The sequence below is a fragment of the Kogia breviceps genome, chromosome 3 (genome assembly GCF_026419965.1).
Source record: "Kogia breviceps isolate mKogBre1 chromosome 3, mKogBre1 haplotype 1, whole genome shotgun sequence".
Lineage (NCBI taxonomy): Eukaryota > Metazoa > Chordata > Mammalia > Artiodactyla > Physeteridae > Kogia > Kogia breviceps.
This window is the reverse complement of record NC_081312.1, coordinates 155459242-155480168: the sequence shown is the minus strand read 5'-3', so window position 1 is coordinate 155480168 and position 20927 is coordinate 155459242. Positions and strand designations below refer to the sequence as shown.

At 41.6% G+C, this 20927-nt stretch overlaps 2 protein-coding genes and 1 long non-coding RNA gene across 13 annotated transcripts in view; 1 reads left to right on the top strand and 2 right to left on the bottom strand.

The window, feature by feature from the left end:
- The window catches only part of MTHFS (methenyltetrahydrofolate synthetase), a 344713-nt gene extending 342934 nt beyond the window's left edge, over positions 1–1779 (bottom strand). For 7 of the 11 annotated variants that reach the window (XR_010839852.1, XR_010839853.1, XR_010839850.1 and 4 more), the window contains exon 1: positions 1475–1777. Coding sequence is in view for 4 of the 11 variants with exons in the window: in XM_067030072.1 (XP_066886173.1) it covers positions 1475–1591 (117 nt within the window). In the remaining 7 variants the exon portion in view is untranslated. Of the gene's footprint in view, positions 1–1231; positions 1442–1474 lie in introns of those variants that run through there. The other 4 variants (XM_067030071.1, XM_059057054.2, XM_059057052.2 and 1 more) reach the window with 4 other exon arrangements.
- On the top strand, positions 1405–18718 carry LOC131752579 (uncharacterized). The gene is made up of 5 exons (XR_010839855.1): positions 1405–1598; positions 2017–2132; positions 2414–2500; positions 15717–15815; positions 16439–18718. It is a non-coding gene; the product is annotated as an uncharacterized lncRNA (long non-coding RNA).
- BCL2A1 (BCL2 related protein A1) lies at positions 7107–16977 on the bottom strand. The gene is made up of 2 exons (XM_059057059.2): positions 16503–16977; positions 7107–7392 (listed from the first exon to the last, which is right to left on the bottom strand). The coding sequence occupies exons 1-2, from the start codon at positions 16920–16922 to the stop codon at positions 7285–7287; spliced, it is 528 nt and encodes a 175-aa protein (XP_058913042.1). The 5' UTR covers positions 16923–16977; the 3' UTR covers positions 7107–7284.
- Positions 18719–20927: the final 2209 nt, after the last annotated feature.

Sequence of the window (20927 nt, the reverse complement as noted above, 5' to 3'; positions counted from 1 at the left end):
ACTGAGTTTTAATAAATAAACTAACATCTGCATAGATCCCCTCCTGCACACTTATGTATATGAAGAGGGGAATGAAATGCTTGTATTTGCTTTACTGCTTTAACCCATAGGAACCCTGAATTTGAGAAACTAATGGATGATAGACTAGTGAAGGATAATTAAGAAATTCTTACGGCATATCTAATTTCAAGGGACATCAAGGAAAAGAACTCCCATGGTAATTTCCGAATATAACATTGGTATCTATGTCAGAGACAGGATGCTGGGGAAGACAGATCATTAGTTTGACTTAGAATTACTAACATTTACTTATTCACGGGACATCAATTTTTTTTCCCTCGGGCGTCCAAGAAAAACCAGTCTCCCAGGGCTTCCCTGGTGGCGCATTGGTTGCGAGTCCGCCTGCCGATGCAGGGGACATGGGTTCGTGCCCTGGTTCGAGAAGATCCCACATGCCGCGCAGCGGCTAGGCCCGTGAGCCATGGCCGCTGAGCCTGTGGGTCCGGAACCTGTGCTCCCGCAAGAGGCCACAACAGTGAGAGGCCCGCGTACCAAAAACAAACAAAAAACCAGTTTCCCAGACATCTTTAGCACTACCTTCAGGACAGGATCTGTCCGCCATTTTACTGATACGAAAACTGACATTACATGAACTTGTATTATACTACAAGGTAGTATATAACAAGTCAGTCTGATAAAGTAACAAAATCGAGGTATTATAACCAACAGGCACGAAACTGGACTCATTCCCCTAATTTCTCTTTTCTGCTTCCTATCTTCTTGGGCAGCCTAAGTATGAGAATCAGTTCTTTCATTAATTCAAAAAAGCATTTAATGTTCACCTACTGAGTGATAGGAGAAGGCTAGGCCCTGAGCCTATGGAGACAGGGCTCTGCCCTCCACAGGCTCAGGGAAGGGCTTCCATCCTTGAGCATCTCTGCACCCCATTTTGGGCTCCCTCGTCTGAAGTAATTGCATCTTTCTCTGATCATTTTACTGCTATGACTGGACTCTAATTTTTTTTTTTTTGGTCGCGCTGCGTGGCATGTGCGATCTTAGTTCCCCGACCAGGGAGCCAACCCGCGCCCCATGCAGTGGGAGCGCTGAGTCCTAAACACCGGACCGCCAGGGAAGTGCCCTGTAATTCATTAAGATTCACTGAAGGCACACTGGAGCTCAGGTGTCCGCCCGTGTCCCCCTCCACATTTTTCTGCTCTCACGCTGCTCTTACCTCAGCAGTCTGTCACCCACTTCCATCCTCTCCCTCACAAACCCCATAACTCTCCACGGCGCAATCGCCCCCGGACACTGAGCCCAACAGCGTCCCAACACCCACAACAGGACTTGCGCGTGCTCGGGAACACTGCGCGCCCTCAGCGGACGTGCGCGCGCCGGAGGCCTGCGCCTGCGCAGATCCGCAGGCCTGGAGGCTCCCGGACTTTGCGTTGCGGTGACTGTCGTCGCGTTCTCCCACCTTCTGGGCCAAAAGGCGGGACTGGCGCAGCCGCTCCTCGGCGCTCAGCGCCCGCAGACGCCGCTTCAGCTCGGCCCGCAGGCTCCGCTTGGCGCTGCTCACGGCCGCCACCGCCATCTCGCGGGTGCGATCCGGATCCCGTCCGCAGGCCGCTGGGTCCTCCGGCCCCGGGGAGTGTCCGGGCTCGGCCGGGCGCGCCCCCCGCTTCCGGGTCGCCGGGCGCACCACGCCTCCCGCTCTTGGTACCCGAACTATGTGCAGCCTTCGGGGTCAATGTACGCCCCTCCCCCAGCAAATCGAGGGCAGCTGTGACAGATCTGCACGCCTGACCTCCCTGGGCCGGCGGTGCTACTGGAAGGAGTTCTATAAAGACTCAGGATTCCCTGGGTGCCACGTGTCGTGTAGTCCTGGGGCTCTTTGGGGCCTGAAAAGGCAAAGGCAGGCCGAATAGAGAAATCTACATGATACGCAGTCCTGTTAGCTAAAGGGAAGATGACTTTTTTTGTCTGTAATAACGCCTTCCTCTTTTTCTTTTCCAGTAGCTGGGGGGGAGCAGGTTTACTGCCGATGGGCGGGACAGATGCTTGATGAAGCAAGTGATTTTCCCTTACTGTCAGCATGTCGCTTCTGTTCACCTCTGGAGAACTCAGGACAGAAGGTTAGTTCATTACAGGCTCAAGGTCCAACAATATTTTCACTGTAGAATAACTGGAACTTGCTCCTACTATAAAAATTCTGTTCCGGGACTTCCCTGGCGGTCCAGGGGTTAAGACAACGCTTCCAAAGCAGGGGGTGCGGGTTCATCCCTGGAGGGGGAACTGAGATCCCACATGCCACATGGCCAAAAAAGTAAAATGAAATTAAAAAAAAAAAGTTCTGTTCCTTCAGAAACAGAAGATTTGAGGAAGTGGAGACACCAAGAATTTTTTTCTCTTGCAGGGCATGTGACCTGGATTGGAAGGAGAGAGGATAGTAGCTCAAGGGAATAACTAGGCGTGGAGAAAGGCTCAGTAATCTGATGAAAAGGTGAGAAAGTTAATTATTTATTTGGTGGATAAAGAAAATAAACTTTGAAATTGTTGGAAATTTAGAGAAAATATAGCAAGTTTATGTGAAAGTTTAGTAAGTTTTATGTCAATAAATCAACTTTGCTAAAATGTGTGTGGAAAAAGAAGCATTGAAGAAAGCTAGGAAAACGCTGAAAAAACAAAAGACCGCACAAGGGAACTAGCCTTTCCAGACACTGAAACATATTATAAAGGCTCTATAATTAAAACAGTGTGGTACTGCCACTTGAATATACAGTGGACCAGTGGAATAGAATAGAAAGAACAGAAGGAGGCATAGAATGGACTTCCTAGCCTCCATAATCACATAAGCCAATTCTTTATATTCTCTTTATATATAGATATTGTCTATTCTGTATCAATACATACATGTATATATGTATATATATATACATATATCAGGAGATAATATTAATAGGAGATATATTATCAGGTATATATAATAAGATATAAGGTACATATATATATCCTATTGGTTCAGTTTCTCTGAAGAACTCTAATACAGATTTCTATATGCTAACAATGAATAATCTGACATTTTAAAACAATTCCATTTACAAGAGCATTAGAAAAATAAAACACTTAGGAATAAATTTAACAAAGGGAGAGTTAAACTTCTGAAAGCTACATGGCATTGTTGAAAGAAAGAAAACCTGTATAAGTGAAAGGACAGCTCATGTTTATAGATCAGAAGACTTAGTATTTTTAAGATAGCAGTACTCCACAAATTAATCTATAGAATCAATGCAGTCCCTATCAAATTTGGCCTTTTTGCAGAAATCAATAAGCCAATCCTAAAATTCATATGGAAATGCAAGGAACCCAGAATAACCAAAACAACCTTGAAAAAGAAGAACAGAGTTGGAAAACTCATACTTTCCAACTTCAAAAGTTACTACAAAGTTACAGTAATCAAGACAGTATGGTATTTGCTTAAAGATAGATTGGAAAATGTCATAGAATTGGGAGTCCAGAAATAAGCCTTTACATTTATAGTTGATTTTTTTTTTGACAAAAGTACCAAGATAATTCTATAGGTAAAGAATAGTCTTTTCTAACAAATGATGCTGGGACAACTAAATGTCTACATGCAAAAGTTAACTCAAAATAGACCAAAGACCTAAATATAAGAGCTAAAATGAAACTCTTGGAAGAAAACATAGGCATAAATCATCATCACCTTGGCCTCAGCAATGGTTTCTTATAACACCAAAACCACAAGCAAGAAAGGAAAAGTAAATTGGACTTCATCAAAATTAAAAACATTTGTGCCTCAAAGGACACTATCAAGAAAATGAAAAGACAACTTACAGACTGGGAGAGAATATTGACACAAGTCATATATCTGACAAGGGATTTGTATCTAAAATATATAGAGAACTCTTCAACTCAGCAATTTTTAAAAAAGATAATCCAATTTAAAAATGTGCAAAGGACTTGAATAGACATTTCTCCACATCAGATATCCACATGACCAATAAGCACTTAAAAAGATCACCATTAGTCATTAGAGAAATCCAAATCAAAACCACAGAGAGGTACCACTTCTCACTAGGGTGGCTATAGTTAAAAAAACAAGAGATAAATTTTGACAAGGGTATGGAGAAATGGGAACCCCTATAATGTTCTACATACATATACATACAAAAAGGGTGTGGAGAGAAGGCAAAATAGAATACAAGCAGGGAGGAACAAACTGAACTGTATTGTCAATGATCAGCATAACCACAAGTGGGTGGAGAAGAAAAATAAGTAACTTTGGAAAACAGTATTTTGACTGTATACTGTTAAGGTCAAAGACAAAAACAACTTTATACAAATATTGCCCTCCAGTTAGTATGTTTATTTTTCACAGGGGTGTATATTAACAATTGTGAAGCGACTTTATTCTAGAATTGAACAAATAAGGAAAGATATTGTGGATAATGAGTCAGGTTTCTCCCTGTTGGAAAAACAAGTTACACATAAAGAAAGAGGGAATTGGGGAATGAACCCTGTGGTGCTGGATAATTAGAAGTGTCAGTATTGAAACTAACACAACATTGTAAATCAACTATACTCCAAAAAAAACGAAGTGTCAGTATGAACCCATGGTTTTAAATATATAAACAAATGGATAGATACAGAAATAAATAGAGATATGTATGTTAAAAGCACACATATACTTCCTAGCTCTGTTTGGAAGAGGGCCTAGAAGCAGTGACACTGCAGTAGCAATGAAATCTAGCATCCAGATCTTGATTTCTAAATATTCTCTGATAAACAACCAGGGCTTCTTGATTCTAGAGTTGAGGCAGGAACAAGATGGGCCTGGAACAAATTGTAGGGCCGTAGAGTAAGGAAGTGATTTTTTTTTAATGAATTTATTTATTTTTGGCTGTGTTGGGTCTTCATTGCTGCACATGGGCTTTCTCTAATTGCGGTGAGCGGGGGCCACTCTTCATTGCGGTGCACGAGCTTCTAATGGCAGTGGCTTCTCTTGTTTCAGAGCACAGGCTCTAGGCACATGGGCTCTAGAGCACAGGCTCAGTAGTTGTGGCCCATGGGCTTAGTTGCTCCGTGGCATGTGGGATCTTCCTGGACCAAGGCTGAAACCCATGTCCCCTGCACTGGCAGGTAGCTTCTTAACCACTGCTCCACCAGGGAAATCCCTATGTTTTTGTTTCTTTTGAATAAATACCTAAGAGTGGAGTTGCTGGGTCCTACAGTAAGTATGTGTTTAACTTTATGAGAAGTTGCCGATCTGTTTTCCAAAGCAGCTGTACAGTTTACCATTATCACCAGTGGTGGATGACAGTTCCAGTTATTCCACATCTTCCTCAAAGGTAGTATTATTAGTCTTTTTTATTTTAGCCATCCTGGAGGATATGCAGTGGGCTCATTGTGGTTTTAATTTGCATCTCCCTCATGATTAATGGTGTCCAGCATCTTTTCCATGTCTGTTGACCATCTACTTTTGTGTGTGAAGTGTGTTCCAGTTTTTTGCCAATTTTTAAATTAGGTTGATGGTCCTGTTGTTATCGAATTGTACAAGTATTATATTTATTCTGGATACAAGTCCTTTGTCAGATAATAATGTGACATATATTATCTCTCATTCCATGGCTTGCTTTCTTTGAGTTTTTCTTTAAACAGCTTTATTGAGATATAATTCCCATACCCTCTCTTTGACTGTTTAACTGTGTCTTTTTAAAAGAATTTTTAAATTTTGGTGATTTCTAAATTACCTTTTTTTTTTTTCTTTTCTGGTTCAGGTTTTTTGTGTTGTAGCTAAGAAATCTTTGCCTACTCCAAGGTTGTGAAGATTTTCTCCTGTGTTTTCCTCTTGGAGTTTTATAGTTAACATTTAGGTCTGTGATCTGTTTTCACTTTCATTTTTGTGTTTGGCTTGAGGTAGGAGTTGAGGTTCATAAAAGCCTTTTTTCTTTTAAGTAAAGTGCTAAACAGAACACACAGTGAGCTGGACTTTGAAAGGCCAGGTCACCAAGCCAGAAATGGTCAGTGATATCCCAGTGTCACTTTGTTAAATAGATCATGGCAGTGTAAAAGCCAGGGTTTGTGGTTTCTTGCGCAAGTGTATTCCAGGTAGCAGTACCCTTACACATGCTTCCTGTTTATGTCCGTTCATGACTATTCATTCCCACCACTTGGCTCTGATTAATGCAAAAATGAATTAAAACTTAACACAGTTCAGTAGGGGGAGGGGAGGCACTTGGCTGAAGGAGGAAGAAGAAAATGCTCCCTGCCTCCTGCAGACACAAGCCCAGGTGGCCTAGGTAGTTGCCTCTCAGATGTGATTTGATAAGTAACCAAAGCTACTTTTGTCAAAAATATTTCCCTGCTGACTTGCCCCAATGTCCTAATCCCCACCATTAAGAATCACTATGAGAGGTAAAGCATGAATTAACTGAAATCCCCTGTGAAAATGCCCTTAGCCTGAAGGGGGTGCTGGGGAGGGAAGGCTCTGGTTTCTTTATTGGGTCAATCAACAACTTCCTAGGAAAGGAAAAGGAAGCCCCAGTGGGGCAGAGATTGTATTGAGGGAGGAAAAGGAAGAGTAGGAAAGTCGAGAACAAGGTACAGTGCTCCCATATTGCAACCAGATTTGCTGACCTAAAAATCAGAACACAGGGGCTAATAAATGACATAATTTTCTACTTTGTGAAATTTTTAAATAGTTTAACAGTGGCCCAACGTTGAGTCGTTTACCTGTCTTTGTTCAGACTATCCCAGAGTATCCTCCATATCTTGTTGCCATATTCATCAACTTTACATGGCAACTCTAAAGCGTGGCAGAGAGGGCATTGGTGGAAAACGCTACATAAGCATCTAGGGGCACTGGGGACTCCAGAAAGCTTGGAGCCCAGAGGTACATGGGAAGCAGACCTCACCCATCATCAGTCTAGACTGGCAACACTGAAAATGATTTTGGGGTAATGGACACACCCTTAAGAAAATCTGCCAAAGACATCACCTTCCTGGTCATCATTCTCTTAATTCAATCTCTGTACCCTGTATGGAGCTTTACCCTTTTGTTGGACCCGCAGGCAGGACACAAATTACGTATAGAGATAAATACATACAATTTATTCATTAAAATGGGGACAAAATTCCCATAACTCTGGAAGGTCAAGTTATATCATTAAAGTTCTTTGTTTAGAAGTAGAAGTAAGTGTTGGCAAGTGCTTCTTGTACGAGTGAAGAAAATTAGGCAGATTTCACAATATGGAGTGTCCTTTTTGGTCAATAGTACTGCTTCAGGAGACATAATATTTCACAGATCTTTCCTGTAACTTCCAGAAAAGTCAGCCAGCCAGATTTGGGTTCAAACTTCTTTACAAAGCCATTTTCCTATGAGAGAACAAATTTAACATTTTAAAAATTAGTGGAGACTAAGTTTGCTGAAATGAAAAGCAAAGAAACTTTCATTTAAATAATGCAGGTAGGTCAATCTTCTCTGTACTTTCACCAGTTTGATTCTATTCATCCTTATTATCATTCTCTATCTCCCATTCCAGACTGCTCTAGAGCAGCACTGTCCAATAAAAATACAGTGCAAGCTACCTATGTAATTTTTTTTAGTAGCCACATTTTTTTTTTTTTTTTTTTTGCGAGATCTTAGTTCCCCAACCAGGTATTGAACCCACACCTTCTTCAGTGAAAGCACAGAGTCCTAACCACTGGATCGCCAGGGAATTCCCAGTAGCCACATTTTTTGAAGTAAAAAGAAAGAGGCAAAATTAATTTTTAAAATATATTTAGTTCATCTAAAATGTTATGATTTCAGGACTTCCCTGGCGGTCTAGTGGTTAAGACTCTGCACTTCCACTGCAGGGGGCGTGGGTTCGATTCCTGCTTGTTGAACTAGGATCCCGCATGCCTGCCTCAGAGCCAAAAATAAATGAATGAATGAATGAGTAAATAAAGTGTTATGATTTCAATATGTAATCGATATGGAAACAAGATATTTTACTTTTTTTTGTACTGAATCTTTAAAACCCAATGTGTGTTTGTACTTAGGGCATCTGTTAATTCAGACCAGCCACACTGCAACTGTTCAAGAGTCACCAGTGACAAGTGGCTGCTATATCGAATGGCATAGCTCTAGAGGACAGAAAATCTATCTTTTTTTTCCCTCTTTTTCTTTCAAATGTCTGGTATTGAAATATGCATTTATATTTGTAAACCCCATTGTGCTGAGAGTCATGAGGACTCAATAGTAAAGCCAGATTAAATCAGTGCCTCTGAGCCTGGGAGAACATTGTGGTTTCCATTACAATTCATTCTCTTTCTGATCAGACATGTTTTTTTAAAAAAAATAAGAGTATAAACTGGACACTGTATGTAATTAATTTATAATCTATTCTTATAGAGCATCCTCACTGAAAAGTACCTCTGAGATCACCCAGCCTTAATGCCCTCTCTTATTTTGACAAATGAGGAAACTGAGGTCCAGAAAAAAATAAGTTACATAAGGTTACCTGACTTCTTAGTGCTTGGACCTCTACTGGGATGCAGACACCGTTCTTTTCACTCCGTAAATTTTCAAACCACCACCAAGAAGATTAGAAAATAGTTTAAATAATTTTTTTAAAAATGTTCATCTTGTAAACATTTGCTCTGCCTCCAGCAAGTTCCATCTCGGGGGGTTACAAACGCCTTCAAGTAGTTCACAGTCTAGCGTGACTAATATCAAAATGTAAACTAAGCATATTTCTTTGACAGAGAACTCTGTAGTGGCTTGGAATTGTCTTTTTGAGCACCACTGGCAGCGCAGACAAACACCAGTCAGGGGAATTTTCCATTGAAACGATTGAGCAAGAAAGCCAACTTCCACTAACCCTCTGTGTGAAGTGTGGAGTCATACTGGGAGATGCATGCTGTCACATACTAACAGAGGAGACAGACTGCCCCTTCTCTTCTTCCTCTTTCCCCTGCCCTTACACACTCACACATTTCCTGTACATTCGAGGTGTGCATCCCCTTCAGTGCTCGCCTTCCTAGAATTTTCACAAACCCCGTATTAATGGGGTACTCTAAGATGATTTTTATTATTGTTACAATGATCACCATCTCTTACAATCAGGCAGTTAATATGTCATCCTCTTATATATATATTAAAGTTCTAAACTAAACCACCAACAAAGGAGGGACTTCCCTGGTGGTCCAGTGGTAAGACTCCGTGCTCCCAATGCAGGGGGCCCAGGTTCGATCCCTGGTCGGGGAACTAGATCCCGCATGCGTGTCGCAACTAAGAAACCCGCATGCCACAACTAAGACCGGGTGCAGCCAAAATAAATAAATAAATAAATAATAAATGAATAAATATTAAAGTATGAACAAAGGAAAAAACTGACAAATTCACCTATAGGAAGATTAAAGTTTTTTAAAACGATAAGAAACTAAAATAAGAACAACAGACCTGGAGACTATTTACATTTGCCATGAAAGAGTTCGTTCAAATGTAAAAGAAAAATCATCAAACCCTTAATAGTTAAAAAAGGCAAAGGCTGTTAAAAAGAGAAATATAAATCATTGACAAGTATATGGGGGGAAGAGGGGGTGGGATGAACTGGGAGGTTGGGATTGACATATATATACACTAATATGTATAAAATAGATAACTAATAAGAACCGGCTGTATAAAAAAATAGAATTGTCTTTAAAAAAAGTATATGGGAAAAAATTCCACATTGTTAGCTGTTAGATAAATTCACATTTTAATACATGTTATTGTTTCTTAGACCCATTAAATTGACCTTGTTGGTCATCACCCAAAAATCTACAAACAATAAATGCTGGTGAGGGTGTGGAGAAAAGGGAACACTCTTGCACTGCTGGTGGGAATGTAAATTGATACAGCTACTATGGAGAACTGTATGGAGGTTCCTTAGAAAACTACAAATAGAACTACCATACGACCCCGCAATCCCACTACTAGGCATATACCCTGAGAAAACCATAATTCAAAAAGAGTCATGTACCACAATGTTCATTGCAGCTCTGTTTACAATAGCCAGGACATGGAAGCAACCTAAGTGTCCATCAACAGATGAATGGATAAAGAAGATGTGGCACATATATACAATGGAATATTACTCAGCCATAAAAAGAAATGAAACTGAGTTATTTGTAATGAGGTGGATAGGCCTGGAGTCTGTCATACAGAGTGAAGTAAGTCAGAAGGAGAAAAACAAATACCGTATGCTAACACATATATATGGAATCTAAGAAAAAAAAATGTCATGAAGAGACTAGGGGTAGGACGGGAATAAAACACAGACCTACTAGAGAATGGACTTTAGGATATGGGGAGGGGGAAGGGTAAGCTGTGGCAAAGTGCGAGAGTGGCATGGACATATATACCCTACCGAATGTAAAATAGATAGCTAGTGGGAAGCAGCCACATAGCACAGGGAGATCAGCTCAGTGCTTTGTGACCACCTGGAGGGGTGGGATAGGGAGGGTGGGAGGGAGGGAGACACAAGAGGGAAGAGAATATGGGAACATAAGTATATGTATAACTGATTCAGTTTGTTGTAAAGCAGAAACTAACACACCATTGTAAAACAGTTATACTCCAATAAAGATGTTAAAAATAAATAAATAAATAAATAAATAAATTGACCTTGTTATCTTAAGCCTATTAAACCCTCAAAATTATGTCTAATGGTTCCGCCCAGTGCTGGTAAAGTGACATCGTCCCATTGATACAAACCTTCTGAAAGCAATATGTATTCCAATATGTATAAGTAGTGTAATTATACTCATATGTGAACCAATCATTCTAGTGTTAGAAAGTGATCATGGGGCTTCCCTGGTGGCGCAGTGGTTGAGAATCCGCCTGACGATGCAGGGGATACGGGTTCGTGCCCCGGTCCGGGAAGATCCCACGTGCCGCGGAGCGGCTGGGCCCGTGAGCCATGGCCGCTGAGCCTGTGCGTCCGGAGCCTGTGCCCCGCAAGGGGAGAGGCCACAACAGTGAGAGGCCCGTATACCACAAAAACCACAAAAAAAAAAAAAAAAAAAAAAAAAAAAAAAGAAAGTGATCATGAGGCGGTCTTCTAAAATGTGGGGGGAAAACCATCTTCATGTTCAGTATTGAAGCATTATTTCTAAGACGGGAAAACAGAAACCAACCCAAATGTCTAACAGTTGGGAATTTCTTAAGTAAATTATGATGCATAAAACTGGTTGGGATATTCTGTAGACACTGAAAGTGTTAACATGGAATAATTGAGGCAAGTTGTTTAAAAAATCACTCTGACTCCTATGTGGAGAGCAGACCATCACAGGGCAAGCATGGGAGTAGGGACACTGGTAGGAGGCTCTTGACATAGTCAAGTGAGAGAGGAAAGTTGCCTGGAGGCACTGGATTTCAAAGGTGCCCCCAACAGAATTTGCTGATGAGTTGGACGGACGGTATGAGGGAAAGGGGTCACGGGTGACTCCCAAGGTTAGAGAGCTGAACTTAGGTTTCCTGAAGGACCCACAGGAAGACTTGAACTATGTTTCACCTTAGTTTTCATTAAATGATTTTTAAATCTCAAGTTAAAATTCAAAAGAAATGCAAGACGAATCTGGCCCCAAAATCTATTTAATCAAAGGATATGTAAGAATTCTTGAGATTGTATTACATCGCTGCTAGATCTTTACGCCTTTTTGAAATGCCTTTGCCGGATTGAATATTTAGTCAGTGGTCTACATGCCTGTGTATGTCCTTTTATTTGCCCTCACCAGACCATTATTTAAAGCAAGACAATCATAAAAAAATGCAACTTACTTTGCCTAACTCTTATGACTCAGGCTTTAATGTACTGGTCACTTGGAAAGCACCAATTCTGACTGTACATCCCTACTTTCAAAAGGGACTTTCTTTTGGTATTAGAGTAGTTTTAAGAATTAACATATTTAAACTTTCTGGAATTTCCCATATAACCTTCATAGTTGTATTAATATTTGACAGTTTACAAAGCACTCTTACAGAAATGTCCTTTAATCTTTTAACTTCCCTTCTAAGGTACGTATTACTGTCTTCATTATATATTACATATAATATAATATTTATTATATTTATTATATTAGGAATTTGAGTTGCAAGTTACTTCTGAAACTCACTCAAGATCACACTTCTAGTGAATGGGAAAACCAAAGTTGAAATCTCAGTTTCTATGCTAGTTCATTCAATCATTCCATCAACAAATATTTGTTGGCTACCTTCTATACCATAGGCCCGGGGCTTCCCTGGTGGCGCAGTGGTTGGGAGTCCGTCTGCCGATGCAGGGGACATGGGTTCGTGCCCTGGTCCGGGAGGATCCCACATGCCACGGAGCGGCTGGGCCCATGAGCCATGGCTGCTGGGCCTGCGCGTCCGAAGCCTGTGCTCCTCAATGGGAGAGGCCACAGCAGTGAGAGGCCCGCGTACCACACACACACACAAAAAAGTACACCATAGGCCCTGGGCCAAGCATGCAGTATTCAGTGGTGCATTAGGTAGACATGATTCCTCCCATGTGGAGCTGAGGGCTGAGTGTCCTTCCCACTCAACCAGCACAGGCACAGGAGAATGCTTTACTGAAGAGGGCAAAAGTAAGAAAGCCACCTCGCTGCAAAGGAAAAGCAATCCCAAGGGGTGAGATGAGTTTCATCTCAGGCACATTCTAATGGTTTTTAAGAACCAGGCTTTCCTCATGAATGCCAAAGACTGATAAAAACAAATAGCATTTAGCTCTCCTGTGAGATCTATGAGAGCCTATTCGTTTTCAGCACGTCAAATTGGCAGAGGGACGAGAGGAAATAACGGTAAATGTGGAAGAGGAATAGAAAGCGAGATGAGAAGCAGCAAAGAAAAGAAGGAAAGAAAGAAGGGAGAAAGAGGGAGGGAGGGAAGGAAAAAGGTGAGGAAGAAAGGAAGGAAAGTAACTCAATCTCATAAGTAATCTAACTTATGAGATTATGACCCCATTTGTGATACACTGGTCTTATTTTTTTACCTTTAGGGCATCTGTTTTAGATGGTGGTTAATATCTAACTATAGTTGATGATATAATTTCTGGAGATTAAATCTATTCAGGGAAGTTAGGCAAATACTACTACTACTAATAACAGTAGCCCTAAGCTTGTATTGAGTTCTTATTTGTAGAAACTGTTCTGGATGCTTTACATATAAGATTAACTGATTTAATCCTTACACCAGTTCTGGGAGATAGACAGCAACAGTCTCCCCATTTTACACATGACGTTTAGGGAAGTTAAATAACTTGTTTACGTCACACAGGTAGTAAGCATGAAATGAACTCAGGTCCGTCTGATTCAGGGTTGGTGCTCTTATTATCTCTGCTGTCCTCACATACCACATTCTTGATCCAAAAGTTTTCATAAAATCTCTGGGCACACTTAAAATTTAATTAAATATGGGTACTCTCTAGTTGTAGGGGAAATGCCCCCCTCATCTCTCATTATAGGCATGCATCTTTAATCTGGAGCCAATGACAAGCACATTTGAATGACTGTGGACAGGATAAGAGATCAGTGATTTTTTTGGAGAGTTTTCCAGGACGGTGGAAAGTCAGAAGTTGGTGCTTGCTTCTTGATGAAGTTGTAAAATGCCTCCTCATCTTCCTCTCTTCCTATGGGCCACCTGACTCCACTAGCACAGGCATGGGATTGTACCCTTTCCCTGGAAGTAAGTCATTCAAGAGGAGGTTCATTCATTTGAGCAGATTTGTCAACATCAGTATGCAAAGAAGATACTGGTTTGCCATGCTGGTCTCTACTGATTCAAAAAAGCACTGCCCGTCTTGAACAGATACAGTGTCTCCTATGAGCTGGGAAAGGAATATTGAGGTTGCTTTGAAATGACATCTTAAAGGGCATTTCTATTCTGTCTAAGCTGTTCAAGTGTAGAAGTCAAGAGCTTAAAACCTACATAAGGACTTGGTGAAGGCTGATGTGTGGGGGGGAGGGGCACATGTGTGTATATCCTGCCATACTCACTCACACCCCCCCAAAAGATGAGTACACTTCTAGACTTTCTCAGAGACAGTTCCACACCCTCCACTAATTATGAGTTCCAGGAGCTTACAAAATTTATTGTTAAGAAGTTAAAATTTTCAGTAACGTTTATTCATTTTCTGTGTGTTCCAAATACAGTGCAAACTCATGCAGAGCTTGTAAACTAGTATGCTCATACGTGGGCCTCTGTGCTAACGAACTTCTGCCTTCACCTGAAAACCTACCCAACGTAATAGCTGAAATTTCCACCCGTCCTTCGGTATAGCTTTCCACAGCAATCAGAAAAAAACATGACCAAATATCTCACATGCTTTGTCTAGCCCCAAGTCAGGCTGAGTTCCAGGAAGAAAAGGTGATGGAGAAAGGGGAGTGGCTGCAGTAAGCCCTATCATTATGCAGGAAGACCTCAACAAAATGCAAAAAACATCAAGTAAAACATTTCATCAACGTTTAAAACATAGGCACCGAAGACATCTATAGTTTTAAAACACAACAAATTAGGAGATATCTACCACATATATAAAAATAATTTGTGTCCAGAATATTCCAAGAATTCCTACAAATCAGTGAGAAAAAGACAAAATAATAGGAAAACAGCAAAGGATATAAATAGGCAGTTCTCTGAATAAGAATTACAAATGGTCAATAAACATATGTAAAGACGCTCAATAAGAAAAGATGCTTAACCTCACTAGTAATCAAGGAAACAAGAATTAAAACAAGATAAATTAGGTATATATTTTTAAGCCAGCGGAATAGGGAAACTATAACAGACTACTATAACTTAATGTTAGCCGGGATGGGAGGAATTGTGGGATATTTGAACAAGCTGTGATGGGAGCATGACTTGGTAGAACCACTTTGGAGGACAAGAATCTAGTAAATTTTAAAAAGTGTTTACACCATGACCCAGCAATTCTATGTCCCAATATCCATCCTGGAAAAACACAAACACAAACACAAGAGAAGACATGATTAAAGATATTCAATGAAGTATTGTTTGTGATAGCTCTGGAATTAAATAAATATCCATCAGCTAGAAATAACCAAACATTCAACAGCATTTACATACAACAGCGTATATGTAGTACTCTTTTTTTTGATATGCTGCGACTGAGCCCCCTGCAGTGGAAGCACGGAGTCTTGATTAACCCTTGGACCACCAGGGAAGTCCCTGTAGTACTATTTTAAATACTTATTAGCGTGGAACAACTAAACCCATGCACCACAACTACTGAGCCGGCGCTCTAGAGCCCGTGAGCGACAACTACTGAACCCGTGTGCCACAACTACTGAAGCCCATGCACCTAGAGCCCGAGCTCTGCAACAAGAGAAGCCACCGCAATGAGAAGCCTGCACACCACAACGAAGAGTAGCCCCCACTCGCCGCAACTAGAGAAAGCCTGCGCACAGCAACAAAGCCCTAACACAGCCAAAAATAAATAAATAAAAATAAATAAATTTTTAAAAATAAAAATAAAATACTTATTAAAATGCCCTTGGATGAAAAATAAAAAAGCAGAATACGTACCATGTACTATTTATACAAATAATTTATAAATACTATAATTATTTAGTATTGTTACATAGTATTTAACAATTTATAACAATTGTTTTTACAAAGAAGTGCTGAGTATATTTTCTATGGATATGTTCAACAGGCATGTTTTGCATGTAAAAGAATTGATACCAGTGGATAGCTCTGGGAAGAGGGGAGACCAGGGTTTGTGTTGAAGAGAGGACATAAGTGCTGTAAAAAAGTAAGTATTCAGTGTATTGGGATATAAAGAAAAGCATATACGTCCAGCTGGGAAAGGCCCCTTATCAATATGAGTTGTAATATAGGCTCCCTGCACGATCTTAGCTTTTTGAGACACTGATAATAAAGTGAATTTTTATTTGGAAATTCCTGAATAGTTTCTTGCTGGTGGTGCAGTACATTTTTTTTTTTTTAGTCACCAAGCTTTACCAGCCAGAATTTGTCATATTAGAAAACTGAAAAAAAAAATCAATTTGTAAGCAATGAACTTGCAAAAATTTACACCTGTCTTTTGTAACATAATATCTAAATATAACAGCATCTAATACCAACTCTTTCTGTACTAATTCTACATTGTCATGACAACGCTAACAAGAGCTAAGTCTCAGACTAGACTGACTCTAAAGATGCATTAGGGAGGCGCATCTTTTATTAATCCCCAAAACTCACTCCTGCAGTTTACACGGTTAGGAATAAAAACTGAAACCACAAGAGTTTTCCAACTATAAAGTTTTAAGATTCATTGGAAATGAGCTAGAAATTTTATTTTAAAATTTTAAAACTTTTAAAACAAACTACCCAAAGAAAATATAATCCTTAGGTGTTTTTTTTTTTTTTAATCAGCAAGGAAACTGTCAATTCCTATTTCAAAGTAAAGAACAACGAAGAATATTTCTGTCACACATACCCAGCCTCCGTTCTGCCTTATCCATTCTCCTGTGTTTTTGGTTATGAACTCTGCAACAAAGTAAGAAATCTCCTTGTAAGTGTCCACATCTGGGGCAATTCGCCCTCCTAGAAGTTTCTTGATGAGAATGCCTTCAAATGCAAATATGGTCACAATCCTTCCCCAGTTAACGATGCCATCTTCAAATTCCCTTTCCATCACTTGGTTGAATATTGTTCTGGCGGTGTCTATGGACACAACATCAATATTGTCCAAGCATGGTTTCAAATTCTTTTCAACTTCGTTTTGGACTGAGAAAGCAACGTCTTGTAACACCCTGGATGTTTTGCTTGGACCAGATCCAGGTTGTGGTATCTGCAAGACGTATTTCAGGTAGTCCTGGGCCAGCATGTGAATATAGCCAAACTCGCTGTCCGTCATCGTCTTCCTGCTGGAGAGCAAAGTCTTGAGCTTGTTCACCTGGAAGTGACTGAGGCAGTCTGAAGCACAAACTCACGCAGCTTGGCGTAATATGACACATGGTATCTGGAGGCTGGTGGAATTTCTGTTTGCATCACTTGATAGTATCCTTCCTCCTTGTCACTTTCATGCGTAGGCTTTGTGTGAAAGAGAAAGTTTAACATGTGAAAGAGGAAAATGTTTCAAAGAGAGGCCACTTCCTCATCCTGTAAGTGATTAATGCAGTTTTTAAAGTTTTAAATTCAAGGATTTGGAGAAATTAGAACCCTCATACACTGCTAGCAGTGTATTGTAAAAGATTGCAAAAGAGTTTTGTAAAAGAGTGCAACCCCTGTGAAAAGTTTGGCAGTTCCTCAAGAAGTTAAATACTATCGGGACTTCCTGGCACTCTTGTGGTTAAGACTCCGCTTCCACTGCTGGGGGCACGGGTTCCACCCCTGGCCGGGGAACTAAGATCCCAAATGCTGTGCAGCGCAGCCAAAAAGAAAAAAAAAAAAGGTAAATATAGAATTACCTTATGACCCAGAAATTCCACTTATAAGTATATGCCCAAAAGAACTGAAAACAGGGTCTCACACAAATCCTTACACACGAATGTTCACAACAGCATCACTTAAAATAGCCAAAAGGTGGAAACAACCCTAATGTCCATCTGCAGATGGTGAGATAAACAAATTGTGGAAGATTATTCCGCCATAGAAAGGAAGTGTGGATACAGGTTACAGCATGGATGAACCTCAAAATCATGATGCCAAGTGAAAGAAGCCAAACGTAAGAGGTCACATTTTGTATGATTCCATTTATGTGAAATATCCAGAATAAGTAAATCCAGAGATAGAAAGCAACTTGGTGATTGCCGGAGGCTAAGAGAAGAGGGGAGTAACTGCTTAGTAGGTACAGGCTTTTATTTTGTGATGAAAATGTTTTGGAACCACATAGAGGTGGTGGCTGCACACCATTGGGAAGATACTAAACGTCACTAAATTGTTCACTTTAAAATGGGTCATTTTAGGGACTTCCCTGGCGGCACAGTGGTTAAGAATACGCCTGCCAATGCAGGGGACACGTGTTCGAGCCCTGGTCTGGGAAGATCCCACATGCTGCGTAGCAACTAAGCCTGTGCACCATAATTACTGAGCCTGCACTCCGGAGCCTGCGAGCCACAACTGCTGAAGCCCGCACACCTACAGCCCGTGCTCTGCAACAAGAGAAGCCGCTGCAATAAGGAGCCTGTGCATGGTTACAAAGAGTAGCCCCTGCTTGCCACAACTAGAGAAAGCCCACGTGCAGCAACAAAGACCCAACACAGCCAAAAATAAATAAATAAATAAGAAAAATATGTCCCCCAAGAGCGTTAAGCAATGGGTTAGGCGTTAAACCCATACAAATCTAAAGACTGCAACACAAGATACTCCTAGATAAAACTAAAGCAGGGGACTTCCCTGGTGGCACAGTGGTTAAGAATCCGCCTGCCAATGCAGGGGACACAGGTTCAATCCCTGGTCCGGGAAGATTCCACATGCCACAGAGCAATGAAGCCCGCGAGCCACAACTGCTGAGCCCGCGTGCTGCAACTACCGAAGCCCACAAGCCTAGAGCCTGCGAACCACAACAAAGAGCAGACCCCACTCACCACAACTAGAGAAAGCCCCTGCATAGCAATGAGGACCCAACGCAGCCAATAATAAATAAATAAAATATATAAATTTATTTTAAAAAACTAAAGGGGTTCAAGCTTCTCCATCCCTTTCCTTTCTGTTATTCATTTCCTAAGTCCAGTATCCTGTCAAAACAGTCTAGTATCTATGGCTGCCCTAAATGTAAGAGATCCTCTAAAAAGTCACACTAGGAAATCAGTAGCTTGATATTTTACTCCTGAGCACCAGGATTATAGAAGAGGTTGATTAGAAAGGACTCCTTAAACCCAAAGGAATTTTCCTAGGATACATTTCCTGAGCTAGACTTTCAGGTGGACCATCATCCTCGTGGCAGTTGTGGTCATCGCCACTAAAGGTGTGATCACGGTGTTCCAAGCTCTCTTAACAGCACTTTACTCACAGTAATTCAAATACATTAATCTTTACAACCCAAGCACTTCTGACAGAAGACAAAATCCTGCTGTAAGCCAATACCTCTAATTCCTCTTTAAAAAAAAAAATTATTTATTTAGGCTGTGCTGGGTCTTAGATGCGGCATGCGGACTTCTTAGCTGCGGCTCGTGGGATCTTTAGTTGTGGCATGTGAACTCTTAGTTGGCGGAATGCACGCGGGATCTAGTTCCCGGACCAGGGATCGAACCTGGGCTCCCTGCATTGGGAGCTCGGAGTCTTACCCGCTGGACCACCAGGGAAGTCCCCCTCTAATTCCTCTTAAGTCAGCCAAATTGTCCAATGTATGGATAGAAATTAGGATCCAGAAAGAACACTAGACTTGGAGTCAGAGGACCCTGCCTCAGTCCTCCCCAAATCCCTGCTCCCCTTACTATGTGCCCCGGGTTTGTAAAATGCGACCATACACATTGACCTCAGAGGGGTGACGTATGAAATAGATGACCCCTGTAGCACCTGCAACCACACCTGGTGCAATGTGGGGGCCTAATCAGCCCTGGTTCCCCATCATTCTTTTACGGACTAATGAGAAATCGGGCTTCCCAGTAAAGGCATAACTTTCTAAGTGCACAGTTTGAAGTGAAATGCAACTCTGCCATTTATTTAGCTTTGGCACCAATTCTGGGAAACAGGTGGCAGACGTGGTGAAATTACTGGCTAAGAAGAGCACTGGGGGTTTGGGGGCGGATTTCAAGTCTCTTCACCAGAGTACCTGGCAATTAAGGCAGTTAGGGAACCATATCCCTGTCTGCTGGCTGCGTCTTACTGTCGACTGAGGAGCCAGTCTTGCTAGTAGGCAGGAGTAGTGGGTGGGAGAACGAGGAGATAATGCAGGGTCCCTTGAGAAATGGAATTCACCTTTTTTTTTTTCTATCCACTTATGGAGTAACTTTGATTCTTTGCATCAGTGTCTCTGAAGAGCTGCAAACAGGAAAAAAAAAAATCCATTTAACTTGTAGCTCTGAATTATCTCCAGAGAAGGAAGGGAGAGATGGTGCTTAGGGTGCTGGTTCATAGGAACTTGTGGGCCATGAAAACACACCTCTCAGACCTCGTATCACGAGAATGTAATTGACTAAGGGCCCCAGGTGCTGGGCCCTGAATCTACTGCCTACCCGACTCTGCACTGAGGCCGTGCTACCCACAGGCTGTCCCCAGTCAATGACTGTGCAAGGCAGGAATAGGAAGAGCGATTCCTGTAGGTCAGCCTCCTTTGAAAGGTGACTTTGATTCAGTGACTTGCCATCAGCTTTGTGAAGCCTTGCTTAGACTGCACTCCAGCCTGAGGCTCTTCTTGTCCCATCTTCCTTCCTCCTGGCTCTTCTGCCAGGTCAGCCCCGCGCTGTGGTCTGACAGCTCTCCCAGCCTCTTCCACCTCCCTCCCCGTTTTCCCGCACAGGCATTTCCCCCCCCCCCCCCCGCCACTAAATCTCTCACACATCTAATCCTCTCTTGGCATTTTCTCCGTGGAGTTCTAAACTGACACAGGACCTGTATAGAACAAGGGAGCGGACAGACACGTGGTCAAGCCACTTCTCCAGGATCTCCCCTGGGGAAGTCACCCCCTTCCCTCCTAGATGACGATGCCTGTCGGCTCACAGGAGCAGGAAGCCAAGTGCAGGCGGCTTTCTCTCCTCCAAGCACCGTAAGAACCACCACAGGGATGGGAAAGTTTATTTTCTCCCACCATTACATTCCCATGGTGATGATCATTTCTGGAAAAATAGTATAAGCATGTGGTGTAAGAGTGGCAATTAAGCCTTCCAAGGTCAGGGTCTACCTTTTTCCTCTCTCTTGCCAGTGTTGAAGCCTGGACCCAGGGAAGCCAGGTAGTTGATCTTTGTTGAACAAATGAAAC